The sequence below is a fragment of the Nycticebus coucang genome, chromosome 3 (assembly GCF_027406575.1).
Source record: "Nycticebus coucang isolate mNycCou1 chromosome 3, mNycCou1.pri, whole genome shotgun sequence".
Classification (NCBI taxonomy): Eukaryota; Metazoa; Chordata; class Mammalia; order Primates; family Lorisidae; genus Nycticebus; species Nycticebus coucang.
The window spans coordinates 95,900,236-95,914,116 of record NC_069782.1 but is presented as its reverse complement, the minus strand read 5'-3'; the positions used below and the strand labels follow the sequence as shown (position 1 = coordinate 95,914,116).

General features: G+C 51.6%; 1 protein-coding gene across 3 annotated transcripts in view; it reads left to right on the top strand.

Annotated features, from left to right (window-relative positions):
* The window catches only part of CDH23 (cadherin related 23), a 419,225-nt gene that overhangs the window by 334,770 nt on the left and 70,574 nt on the right, over positions 1 to 13,881 (top strand). For all 3 annotated transcript variants that reach the window (XM_053586252.1, XM_053586251.1, XM_053586250.1), the window contains 5 exons: positions 928 to 1,029; positions 5,153 to 5,302; positions 6,229 to 6,357; positions 7,409 to 7,537; positions 8,135 to 8,362. In XM_053586252.1, coding sequence (XP_053442227.1) covers positions 928 to 1,029; positions 5,153 to 5,302; positions 6,229 to 6,357; positions 7,409 to 7,537; positions 8,135 to 8,362 — 738 coding nt within the window. The remainder of the gene's footprint in view (positions 1 to 927; positions 1,030 to 5,152; positions 5,303 to 6,228; positions 6,358 to 7,408; positions 7,538 to 8,134; positions 8,363 to 13,881) is intronic.

The window sequence follows — 13,881 nt, the reverse complement described above, 5'->3', positions numbered from 1 at the left end:
CTCTGTTTCCTAGAGAATGGGAGATGAAGGGTGGGGCTAAAAGATCCAAACTTCTAATCATGGCTTGGTCTTTCTAGGGACCAGTGCCCATCCAGAAGCCCACCAAGGGTTGCCTCATTAGACCAAAAGATTCCTATTACTGGAGAGGGACCAAGGGATTGGGAGCTCTGTGTCAGGAACTAGAACAAAGACCATATATTAGAACAAAAGATTCCTTTAGCCACCCCTGTTGCCCAAGAAATTGCAAGAGTTTTAGGAGCTCTGTGCCAGGAACCTGAGTCAGAGACCAAATATATATGTTTTATTATATCACAGAAAGCTAGACAAGTCATCCTATTTCCCTTTTGACCTTGGCTGTTAGGAAGCTCAGGTATGAATTCTGGGCTTCATAGCAATAGCCATTCTTAGCTATGTGTCTGGTGCCACTGTCTCCCATCTCTCACCTGACTCTGATTCCTCCACTTTGTTTTAGTGTGTCTTTTATCAAAATCCCTTCTTTGAAAAAAGGCAATCACTCCAATATGCCAGACCTTGTCCCAGAGGAAATTAGGATCACAAATCAACACAAAGATGACCAAGACCCTCCCCAGCCCTCAGACAGTTCTCAGGCGAGGAGTGGAAATGGGAATAATCAAGGATGCACCTCAGAGCACCATGGGGAGGGTGCACAAAGACAAAGATGGGGGTTTGATGGAGCATCTCTGGGGCCCAAGGAAGCTCACGGTTCTACCTGGCTACAGAAGCAGGAAGCCTTCATAGATGAGGTGGCTTCCAAATGTGAGTGAGGGACAGTAGGATATTAGCCGAAAGCTTCAAGGGGAAGTTATGCCAAGCAGAGGAAGTGACATGGATGTGGGAACATGGGCAGGAGGGACAGGGTTAACGAGGGCGGGATGTTGTCACTCACCTACCTGGCCTCTCTTGCAGGGTGTGATCACAGTCAAGGGCCTGGTAGACCGGGAGAAGGGTGACTTCTACACTTTGACAGTGGTGGCAGACGACGGTGGCCCCAAGGTGGACTCCACCGTGGTGAGTGGGTCCCCGGGTGTGAGCCCCACAGGTGCAGCCCATCACCACCCAAGACACTAACAAACCCCCATCTTCCACCCAACCTGCGGGCCAGGCAGCGGGCAGGAGTCTTAATAGCGAGCCCAGGGCAGCGCTGTATCCAGCCCTTCCATGCCTTCCCAGCAGCCTGGGCCAGGGTGAGACCTCAGACAGCCGGGACGTGGGGTCTGGAAGAGCACAGACTACTAACCATCTGCATCTTTACCTTTTCTCTCGTTGCCCTCCTACTGCTGACTCTGCCTACAGAAGGTGAGTAGCCTGTGGACCAGGGCTCTGTGCTGGTAGCCATGGCCAGTACTGATTCAGCCCCGCATGGCCCTAGGCCTTCCCACCCACCCCAGAGGGAGGGCAGTAGACAGGCCTTCAGCAAGTCCCCTCCCCAGTCCACCCACTCTCATACCTGGAGCCCAGGCCCTTCAGGCATATCCCCTGTCTCTGCCCTCTCTGTCCGGCCCAACGGCCATGGGAATTGGGGTGGGGGTGCACTAATAACAGAGTAGCTGCAACCTGCAATGGAGGACCTCCCAAGTCCCCACCCCAGCTCTGTTTCTCACTGGCTGTGTCACAGGCAAGCCGCTTGACCTCTCTGTGCTTCTCTTCCTTGGGTCTAAAATGAGGGTCACGCCAGCATCTCTGCCTTCTCAGAGGATGTGATGAAAGTAGTGGGAAATGGTGGGTAGGAAGCTCTTTGTAAACTAGTCCTGGTGGTGGGTGTGAAGGCAGTGATGTTCTGTCCTGGTGCTTCAGCTTTCACATCTGTAAAGGGGACTCCGTCCCTCTATTGGAGGTTGGTGTAGGCATGTGAAGTGGGGTGCCCAGTGCTAGAGCCTTAGAAGTTCTTGGGAAGGGCTGCTGTGGGTACAGAGTGAGCCTCTGCCCTAGGATAGCCTCTAAGTAAAGGCAGGGAAGGCTGGGTGCTGGGGGCCCTGTGGGGGGAGGGCTCTGGGGTTAGAGATGTTAAACAAGGTTTCTGGTCCATTCCCCCAGCCTGAGAGGAAAGACAGGCAGGGGAGCCCAGGCTGAGCTTGAAATGGGACAGGGTGTGGGGATGGCCACCTGAGAGGGGATAGGGGGTGTGGCTTCCTATGGTGATCACAGAGTAGCGCTCAGCGATTGATCTGAACACCCACCAGTTGGGTCAGCTGCCGTCTAGAGCCCATATGGGGTGTCCAGATGATCATCACTACCTCAGTCTTGGGCACAGTCCATTATCACTCCCTACTGAATCCCTTTCACATTAGCCCAGTGGGGAGAAGCCAACCCAGTGTCCAGTCTCAGAGCCAAACACAGCTGCTTGGGGTCCTCAGCTCCTTAAATCCCTGGAGGTGCCTGCATCCAACGGCCCTTGTTGAGGCTCAGCCACACCAGAAGGCCCCTTCATCAGTGGGGTCCTCAGGGGCTGAAGGAGTCTGTGATCAGCATAACCCCCCACAGCTCCCCTCAGGAGGTCCTGGAGGATGGACTGAGCAAGCCTTTGGGCAGAGGGTAGTAGGCAGTGCGAGGGTCCTGGCTTGCCAGTTAGAGGGACTAGGACTCAGGGGAGGGAAAGGAGGCCTTCTTAGCCTCAGTACCTTCATCCATAAAATGGGCCCAACTGGCCCTCTGCCCTGGGTCAATATGATGAATATGGCAAGTGAGATCAGAGGGGCCTGAGAGGCAGCAGAGATGGCCGGGGTGCCCCTCTGTGGACCAGGCAGCCACTTCCTCTACATGGTTGGCAAGAGCTTCAGAGTGCACACTCCTGCATGGGCCCCTGTGTTTCCATAGTCACTTCACCATCTTCCAGGAAATAGGGCTACCCTGCTTTGTTCTACCCTGGCTTCCTCTCAGAGTCTCCTAGGTACTGCTGCCCCAGATGCAACAGCCCACATCACCCCAACACTCTGTGAGGTGCTAGGGTGGAGGCAGGGAGGGGCACTTAAAAGGCAGTCTAAGAGCTACTGTTTCCTCTGCGGGGCTAGAACCCAAACCACAGCTCACCTCCACCTGACTCCTCCCTGTCCCTAGCAGACCCTGAGGCCCCCAGGATGGATGAGCAGGCAGACAGGAAGAGCAGAATGGGTGGGGGTTGACTCTGCTTTGGAGCACTTGAGTAATACCCTCCGGCCTTCAAGGGGGAGGGGGAGGGGGAGGGAAGTGTGGACCATGAGGCCTCGGGTAGGCACACAGCTCCCTATATAATTCCATAGACTTGGGCACTTGTCCTCCTCCTGGCCCACTGAGACTGACTCCCTTCTAATGGGAGGCCCAGCAGCACCCTCACCCTTACCTCACAGCCAGCATTTTGATCAGAGTAGCAGTCATGGCCTGAACACCTACTATGTGACAGGCACCAAAATCAGAACACCTACCTTCCCAAGCATAAGATACAGTTAGAGAGAGACATTGAACAAATTATCGCACCAGAGAATGTATTCCTAAGAGAAAGCCTGTAATAAGAGGTGAGCAAAGTCAGAGAGGGCTTCCCTGAGGAAGTGACTCCAGCTGAAATCTGCAGAATGCATGGAAGTTAATGCAGTTAAAAAGGAAGAATATGCTGTTCCTGACAGCAGTGACAGCATGTGCAAAGTCCCTGTGGCTGTGAGGAAGCAGTGAGCAGAACAGGCCTTAACCAGTGTGAGGGTGTTTGGAGGGATGAGATTACATAGGCTTTGTCCGTGTTCACCCTGAGAACAGTGGAGGGGCGTTTTTCCCATTTCACAGGTGAGCAGACTGTTAGGGGCTCCCTAACCAAAATTCCTGACACATAGGCAGAGTCTTGGTGAGGGAAATCGTGAATGTGTGCCAGGCAAGAAGCAGGGTTGGGGATAGCAGTGTGCCACCCCTTCCTGACAGCATCCTCCCAGCGTCTGAGGGTGGTAGTCTCATTTTGGTTTTCAGCTGAGGAAATAGAAAATCAGAGCGCTTGAATAGCTTTTTGCCAAAATCACAAGGCTAGTGAGTGGTGAAGTTGGTCCTGTTATAAAGCCCACTCACTCCCTTGAGGTTCTGATAGCTGCCTAAGATAGGGGAGTGTGGCTAGAACCGAGGAGGAGGAAACTGCTATGAGAGAGGATGAGGTGGCATCTCCCCAGCAGTGTGGAGAGGTGGGCAGGGCTGGGGAAGTGCAGTGGGAGGGGGCCTGCCCTGGGCGTCCTAGATCCTGAGCCTCCTACGACCCTCATGCACCCATGTGAACACAAGGGTGCCTGGGGTCCCAGCCTCTGTGGTCTTAGCTGTCCATGGGCTGGAGGCTCTGCCCACTGCGGGCTTTCTTTCCTGGTACCCTATCTTACCTCCACAAGAAGCCTGAGCCATTATGAAACATTATGCTCTTTGCCAGTCAGAAGGGCTAGGACTGTGTGTTTCCTCACACCACAGGGACTTTGCTCTTCCTTTTTAACTGCATCAACTTCCATGCATTCTGCAGATTTCAGCTGGAGTCACTTCCTCAGGGAAGCCCTCTCTGACCAGGCGGTTTTTATCTGACAGCTGGAAATTCACGTGTCTTCTCCATATGCCCCTCTCCCCAGTGGGACACCAAGCCACCTCATGGCCTCTCCCCTTCCTGGGTCCATTTCTTCTCTCTGACCCAGAGGTTGCAAACAAGGACGGTTTGGGGCAATATCTGGCCATCATATGTGTTTTCGTCAGCCCACACATAATTTTCTTTTTAAATTTTTATTACTCATCAGCTAATTTCACTTAAAAATCTGGATTCCTTGTTTCTTTTGAAAAACAGGAAGCTACGGCGATGCCAGGCCAGCATTCCCAGCCTCTGTGCCTTCTAGCCAGGACACAGCTTCCCAGTTGCCTCCAACCCCACCACCTCTGAGAGTCTCCCCAGCATTCCTCTTCCCTTGCCCTCCTGGCTCCCAAATTTGGGTGCCAGGAAAGCCCCAGGCTGCCAGGACAAATGGGCTCAGGGCCTCTTTTGTAAGTCAGGATTGTTTTTAGTGGGCTCTGAAAAGTTCACGGATATTCCAGAACTGATCAGGGTCTGATTCCTGCTGGACCCACTGCAGGGCCTAGAAGTTTGGAGCTGCAGGGTGGGGGTGCGGGAAGGAGGTGGTAGGCCTCTGACTACATCCACCCCCACCCCCAGGTCTATATCACTGTGCTGGATGAGAATGACAACAGCCCCCGGTTTGACTTCACCTCCGACTCAGCAGTCAGCGTACCTGAGGATTGCCTTGTGGGCCAGCGAGTGGCAACTGTCAAGGCCCGGGACCCTGATGCTGGCAGCAATGGGCAGGTGGGCACCCAGTGAAATCAGTAGGATCTCCCCTGTCAGTAGGGGCCCCACAGTTCCTTCAGGTAGAAGGGCCATCTAAGCTGTCCCTCTTGCCAAACCCCAAGGGGAAGCTCATGCAGCCCCTGTCCCTGACCCTGAGCAGGACACCTGTACCCATACTGGTCCATGTCAGGGAGAAGGCACAGAGCTGCCCCAAAGCTGTGCCGGCAGGTGGCCTTGCCTGGGTCAAGTGGACGTGGAGCATTAAGGCCAGCCCCCGAAATAAGGTTATGTTTTCCACGTTACTCCATCATCACCACATCCACAAAGCACACAGTACCTTGCTCCATGTCACTCCAGGCTTGGACCCCCCAGAGTGCAGGAGGAGGGGTGCCGAAGCACATCAGTGTTCACACCACAGTTATCTGTTGCGTGCATCAGGAGGTGTGTAAGAGGGTGTTAAAAATGGGTTGCACACCTCTGGGGGCCGAGAAAGGCTGGCTTTGGGGTCAGAAGTATGTGAGCTCAAATCACTTCATCATTTGCAAACTGCGTGACTTTGGCTAATTATTTTGCATTTCTGAGCCTCCTCTCTGCACGCTGAAGAGAACAGTGCTTTGTGACAGGGTTGTTATAAGAGCCAGGTGGAATCCAGGTGACTCACGGCACATGCCTGCCCCAGCATAAGTAGCATTGCCCCTGGGGTGACACCAGTGCTGTGAGACTCATACCCACTTGCTTAGTCCCCAAGCCATTATGTTGATATCCCACCCCCCAACCCCCAGCCCAGGAGCCTGCAACAGGCATGGCCACCTCATTAGGCCTGCCACACCCATTTTGAGGGATGAAACTGTGTGTTCCCAAATGTCCTTGCTGAACAGAGGGCCTGGGTGGCCTGCCCTGGCCACTGTGCCTCCCCACCTCTCACCCTCTCTCCTCCCCAACAGGTGTTCTTCTCCCTGGCCTCTGGCAACATCGCTGGAGCTTTTGAGATTGTCACCACCAACGACTCCATTGGTGAAGTGTTTGTGGCCAAGCCCCTGGACAGAGAAGAGCTGGACCACTATATCCTCAAGGTGGGGACTGGCCCCCTCAGGCTGAGAGGTGGCTGCTGGCTCAGCCCCTGGACTGGCCACTATTGACCATCCAGGAGGGAGCTAAACCATCAACACACCTGGTGGTCAGTTCATCTGCAGTCACCAAGTAACATGGGGCCGGCTGCACTGCTCAAGGGCAAGAGCACAGTGAGGCCACTGGGGAGAGGGCAACCTGGAGGATCTCTGAGTTCCTGGGAGGAAGCAGTTGAGGTGTCTGTACCTACTGTGAGAACCAGGAGAGAAAGTCTGATGGTGCTGGGGAAGCCCCATCTCTTCCACAGACATGGTGGAAGAGTTACTTACCACTCTGTCTGGGCCTCAGTTTTCCCACCTGTGCAATGCACCAAAAAAATGCCCCTGGCCTGCCTGTGCTGAGGTGAGAAACAAATGCAGATGTGAGGAGCCACCAACGCCACATCACTGCAGCATCGCTGTGGCTGGGGGTGTTTGCAGAAGCCTCTGTAGGGACCTCAGGACTGCCCCTCTGCAAGGGCCTGAGCTCCTCACCGCACTGACTGCTGCCCCACAGCCACCTGGGCAGCATCCAGGCTTCCAGAGACAGGCTCAACCTATGACTAGGACTCCAGCTCATTGCTGAGAAGATTCTTTGAGGCTTTCTCCCTATTTGCCAGAGGCCAGATCTGAGAGCATGAGATAGGGGCCTTGGAAGCTAAAAGAAGAAGAGCTTTGGGTCAGGTTGCAGGTCCAGAGTCCTATTCAGAGGCTGGCACAGCTCAGAATAGAGGCAGGGGTAGATTAGAAGGTAAAGTCTTGAGCACACTGGAGTCCGGCTCCAAATGAGGGTCCCAAGTCAGGCAAGGATTGGGCCGGGATTGGTCACAGCATGGGGCAGAAGGTAAAGCTTTGGGGAGAGCCCAGGGTTGGCCAGGCCACCCAGGGACAGGGATGGGTCAGTGAGTCTTTTTGCCCTCCTGAATCCTCCCCGCTATGGAGACAGCCCTTTCAGACTCCACATTCCTGATCCTCCTCTACCCTGTGGCCCTGACTTCCGTCATCCTCCTCTGTGCAGGTTGTGGCTTCCGACCGTGGCACCCCTCCACGGAAGAAGGACCACATCCTACAGGTGACTATCCTGGATGTCAATGACAACCCTCCGGTGATCGAGAGCCCCTTTGGATACAATGTCAGTGTGAATGAGGTGAGCACAGCTCCGGTGTCCACACAGCTGGACATTGGGAGGGACAGTGGACATGACCAACCACAAAGCACTTTTTAAATGTCTGCCTGGCCTACTAGTCACTCAGATTCCAGGCATGGAAGCTGTGGCTCTTTCATAATTACATTCTAACCCCTAGTCTTAAAAATGTATCTGATATTCAGTCCTAAGACTGAGCCACTCCAGGAGAATTTTCACTTGGGCATTGCTGGGTATCATGCCAGGTTTGGACATTCAGGAAGGCAGGATGGCACAGGATGGGGTCCATCTCTCAGGCCATGATCCCCCAAGTCACCCCACTGATGGGCTGTGTGGACTTGCACATGCTCCTTCCCTGCACCTGGCTTTTCTCACCTGTACATATGGATGGCACCAGTCCCTACCTCGTAGGGTTGTAGAGAGGATTCAGCATACAGTAGAAGCCACCATCATCCTTCCCGTCCTCAGCATTGCTCCACGGTAGATAGAGCAAAGCTTTCATGAGGCCCAGGGGAAGCTGCTGGGCTGCTAGATGCAGGTGATAACTTTTGCCCCAAAGGCCTTGACTCCAGAATGACCACTTGTTGGCTCTCCTCCCAGAACGTAGGCGGAGGTACTGCTGTGGTCCAGGTGAGAGCCACCGACCGTGATATCGGGATCAACAGTGTCCTGTCCTACTACATCACTGAGGGCAACGAGGACATGACCTTCCGCATGGACCGCATCAGCGGGGAGATCACCACACGGCCTGCCCCTCCTGACCGCGAGCACCAGAGCTTCTACCACCTGGTTGTCACCGTGGAGGATGAGGGTACCCCTACTCTGTCGGTGAGTGATGGGGGTGGCTACAGGGAGGGGAGGGCAGGCACGGTAGCTCTGCCTATGTGTGAGGGAAGCAAGAAAAGAGACATGAACTCCTGACAGCAGGTGGATCCCTGACTGCTCCGCGTTGGCCGTTAGTCTGTCAGCCTGAGCATATGTATGGATGGCCTGTTGCATGCAAAGCTGGGGTGCTAGTTCGGCCAAGTATGCGGCTATACTGAACCTCTCTTTAATCCTCTGGGTGCTCAGAATGCCGCTCTATAGGATGGTACAGGTTGAGCTTCTGTATCGGGGCCTGGCCCAGCCCCTACTCCACCTGCCAAGCTGTGCATGGTGGGGGCACACTAGTGTGTGTGGTGTTGCCTTATGAAAAAGGTGGCCCTCTGACCTTTTTCCCCTTGTCATGTGAGTTGATGTGCTGTCACAACAGGGTGGGAAAAAAACTGATGTCCATGATTCAGGCTGATATTTGAATGAACGGGGCCTGCCCACAGTGGCATTCAAGGTTTGCAAGGTTGAAGGTGGTGTAGGCCTTGGGGCAGAGGGGAGGTGATGACTATCTGGGAGTGATGAGCTGCAGTGGGCGCAGTTTATAAATTGAGACCAGGGAATTTGGAGTCAGGAGCACTGCGGAGCTGGCTGCATGATCACAGGCAAGTCAGAACCTGTCGGCGTATCAGTTTTGTCATGTGCAAAAGAGAGATAATGTCTACTTCATAGGTGTTTGGGGAATCAAATTAGCTCATGTCTGTAGAAGCACTTGGTAAACCACGAGGAGGTGGAGGATTATATCAGCTACCTATTGCCACAGTAATGAGGCCTTACAAACCAAACAATACATAGAGGCATAAAATGTATTTAGCTCTAATTTGGCAGGCTGGCAATTTTTTTTCAAATTAATATAAGGGTACATACAATTAAATTACATCATTTGTGTTTGTTAGGTAAAGTCCACGTTGCAATTGAGCCCTTCACCTAGGAGGCATGCCATATACCCATATATTGTATCCATCAGGGGAGAGCTTGCCAATCCCTCTCCCTTCCCCCCTTCCCCTTTGCTGAATTTAATTGTATTTTTCTCTTGGGTGGGCCTGTAGTTGTTCATCTACTAGTTTCGTATTAGTACTGAGTACGGGGAATGCTGGCTTTTCCATTCTTATGGTACTTAGGAGTGTTCTCCAAATCCTTCCACATAAATACAAAAGATGTAAAATCTCCATCTGTTTATGAGTGAATAGTATTCCATGGTACGCATATACCAGAGTTTATTCATCTATTCATAGGTTGATGGACACTTGGGTAGTTTCTATATCCTTGTAATTATGATTTGAGCTACGATAAACATTCTAGTACAAATGTCATATGGTAAAATCATTTTTTTCTTCTGGGTAGATAGATACATAGTAATAGGATTGTGGGATCAAATGGAAGGTCTGTTTAGCTCTTTGAGGATTCTCCATACTTCTTTCCAAAAAGGCTGTATTAATTTGCAGTCCTGCTGGCAATTTCAGCCTGGCTTAGCTGGGCGGTTCTTCTGGCCTCAGCAGGGATCCCTCATTCATGTGTGGTCACCTGCACGTTAGCTGGGTGGCTATGCTTTTTAAGGTTGACTGGCTGTCAGCTGGGGTAACAAGGACAACTCCTCTAAAAGGCAAAAAGCCCATGCTTGTTTGCATGGAACTGGAAAGGAGTCCAGGAGGGAACAGGCCTCTTACATCCCTAGCTTAGAACTGGCACAAAGTCACTTTTGCCACACTGTTAGCCAAAGCAAGTTCAGCCCAGACTCAAAATATGGGAAAATAAACTCCCCCTTTTGAAGGAATGCCCTACAAAGTCCCATTATAAAGAGTGGGTAGAAGATTCAGAACATTTTTGCAGTCTGTCTCCCTTATTGTAAGTGAGGCCTTAGCTCTGTCCCCTTCCCCCAGAGCAGGTGCCTCTATTGGACCCCTCCTCTCTGGTAACAACACTATGGGAGGTGGAGTCAAACCAGATCTGTGGTGGGCTCTTTTTCTGGAGATATTGGTAGAAATTGAGCCAATAATCCTAGAAGATCCACCACCATATTCTGAGGAGCCCAGGAAATGGGACTGGCTCTGGGCACCCCCCTAGGCACCCTCAGCCCCAGGGATGCCCAGGGTCAGGCATTCCTGACACTAGATGCCCATTATACAGGCAGTCACACTCAGTAGGCTAAATGAGGCACATTTACAGGACACAAGTAACTAACTGCCCAGAGCAGGGGAAAGGCAGGGTGGGAGTATCATTTCTTGTGGTAACATGAAAGGACCCAGTTTTGACATAACCTCACCCCAATCGCACCTAGCTTCAGGGTGGATCATCTTGGTCATCCCTCCAATAACGTTTATGATATATTTGGCTATAAGTAACAGAAACTTAAATATGGAGCCATAAATAAATCAATGCATTTACTCATGTAACAAAAACTCTAGAGAGAATTACAGATTTTTTTTTTTTTTTTTTGAGAATTACAAATATTGATTTCATGCTTGGTGATGTCAGAGCTAATGTTCTTGCCCTTTCCTTCATAGTTGCAAGATAGCTGCTTAGCTCCAGGCATCACATCAGCATTCAGGGTAGGAAGATGACAAAAAAAACAACAGCTATGGCAGCCACTCTGCCCCTTTATCAGGAAAGCAAAAGGGTTCTCAGAACCACCCTCCAGAGTCCTGCTTATGTCTTATGTGCCAGAAGTGGGCCACATGGGTACCCAAGCTACAGGAAGCTCAGAAAAAAATGAGGGACAGGATTTTCATGATTGGCTTATTACTTTGAAACCAGACATATCACTGCCTCATAAAAAATAAGGACTCTGTTAATGAGGAAGAGGCAGAGAATAAATTTGGAGTGAGCAAAATGTGACAGCATTTGCCATGCTCCCCAATCCAGATGCAGGCCATTGAGCCACCACCCCTAGCCAAGAATCTCACCCTTTAAAATAGAAATGCAAAGGATGCCTCTTCCAGAAACCCCCACCTGGCTGCTAGCTCTGAGCATTCCAGGCATCCCAGAGGGTCAACTCTGTTACGTGTCCTCCCTCCGTGCTACTACTCCCACCCCCCAGTCCTAAAGTTTCCCAGAAAGGCAGTAAGTAGGACCCGTAACATTCTAAGACCGAGGTTTGGAAGCAAAATTGGGTGTCCTTTTGGTTCCTAGAAAAAAAGGGAATTAAAGAAATGGGATCTTGTCCTAGCCACATTTAAACACTCAGAATAGGCTGGGCAAGGTTGCTCACACCTGTAATCCTAACACTCTGGGAGGCCAAGGGGAGTGGACTACTTGAGCTCAGGAGTTCAAGACCAGCCTGAGCAAGAGCAAGACCCTGTCTCTGCTAAAAATAGAAAAAACAGCCAGCCATTGTGGTGCGTGCCTGTAGTCCCAGTCCCAGCTACCTGCGAGGGTGAGGCAAGAGCATCACTTGAGCCCAAGATATTGAGGTTGCTATGAGCTATGACATCATGGCACTCTACTCAGGGCAACAGAGGGAGACTCTGTCTCAAATAATCATCATCATCATCATTATCTATCTCTTCTTTTTCTCCCTTCTTCTTCAAGTTGGTTATTGCAGGGGAAACCTCATGAAGAACCACAGTGACCATAGGAACATAGTTTGAGTAACTAGCACTGGGACACATTTTTTCATTCATTCCTTCACTCATGCATTCCTTCAGCCATTGTTCCCTAAATGCCTACTATGTGCCCAGCACTGGAGGTACAGAGGTGAAGACAGTGTGGCCCGTGGCCTAAAGAGATGCAGTTGAGTAAGGGAGGCAATGAGGAATCCAAGTGAAGGTGTCACGTGCAGATGGGGCACTGCAAAGAGCTAGGAGAAAGCTTCCTGGAGGAGCTGACACAGCTGAGTCTTGCCCGTCAGTCACAGTTAGCACAGCCAAGCAACAAACATATTCTGGGGAATCAGCCTGAACTAAAGCCTGCGAGCAGGCAGTTATCAGAGGTGGGTTCTGGGAGCCATAGGGAGTTCAAGCCCAGGCAGCACTCAGAGCAGAGGCCAGAGCTCTCTGTCCAACAGCTCCCAGGGACAGTCTATCTGGGGCTCCCCAAAGGCTCGTCCCACTGCTTCTCCTTTTGTTGGTTTGTTTGTTTGGTTGTTTATTTATTTTTGAGACAGAGTCTCACTTTGTCACCCTCGGTCGAATGCTGTGGCATCATAGCTCACAGCAACCTCCAACTCTTGGGCTCAAGCGATTCTCTGCCTCATCCTCCCAAGTAGCTGGGACTAAAGGCGCCTGCCACAACACCCAGCTATTTGTTTTTGTTGTTGTTGCAGTTGTCATTGTTGTTTAGTGGTCCCGGGCCAGGTTCAAACTCACCTGCCTCAGTGTATGTGGCTGGTGCCCTAACCACTGAGCTATGAGTGCTGAGCCTTTTTTTTTTTTTTTTTTTTTTTTGAGACAGGAGCTTGCTCTGTCACCCAGGCTGGATTGCAGGGGTGCCATGGTAGCTCCCTGCACCTTGAATTCCTGGGCTCAAGTGATCCTCCTGCCTCAGCCTCCCACCATCCCCAGCTAACTTTTTTTTTTTTTTTTTTTGTAGAAACAAAGTCTTACATGTTTCCCAGGCTGGTGTCAAACTCCTAGGCTCAAGCGATCCTCCTGCTGCAGCTTCTCAGAGTATGCTGTTACAGTTGTGAACCTCCACTGCACCCCACACCCCCACCCCCACTTTTTTTGAGACAGGGTCTTGCTCCATCACCAGGCTGGAGTCCAGTGACACGGTCACAGCTCACTGTAGCCCCACTGCCTTTTTAAGAGCCCCTCTCCATTCTCTTCTGACCTAACTGAGCCAGGGTGGGGATGGGGCAGAAGCTGGCAAGCTACAGGCCTGCAGCCAATGCCTGCATTTACCTCCAATTACCAGACCCTCACTTCCGGGCAGTAACCCTCTCTCAGGGTCAGGAGACCCAAGGACTGAGCCAAGAGCCATGCCAGAAGTGACCAGAGCAGAGGCTCTTCTCTGTCAGTGGGCAGATTTCACTGAATGGATTTATGAGGAATTATCCCAGCCCATCCTGAAGTTACCAGAGCCCTGAGCAGCATCAGGCCAGCCATCTTGAGATTCCAGGAAGGTTTGCCACAGTCTAACAGAGGTGAGAGGGCAAGTACCAGCCTGTACACATCTGTCCAGGGAAATCCGACAGGCCCACATCCCATGCTTTCCTTCCCACCTGCAATTATCTGCCTGGTTTCAAGCCAGCCCTCACTGGCTCAGAACCAGTCTTCCTGGAGGACAAAGGCAATCTTCATTCATTCATTAATCCAACAACAGTCTGAACTAGAGGCTAAGAAGCCAGAGAAGCATCAGCCCCCCATAGCCTACGGTCTGGCAGAGGACATGTAACAGAGTTGATACTCTGAGTGAGATGCCCAGAGTGCTATGAACTCAGAATTAGCAGTCAGGGAAGAGTTTCTGGAAGAGGCATCCTTTGAATCCCTATTTTAAAAGATGAGATTCTTGGCTAGGTGCGGTGGCTCAAGCGTGTAATC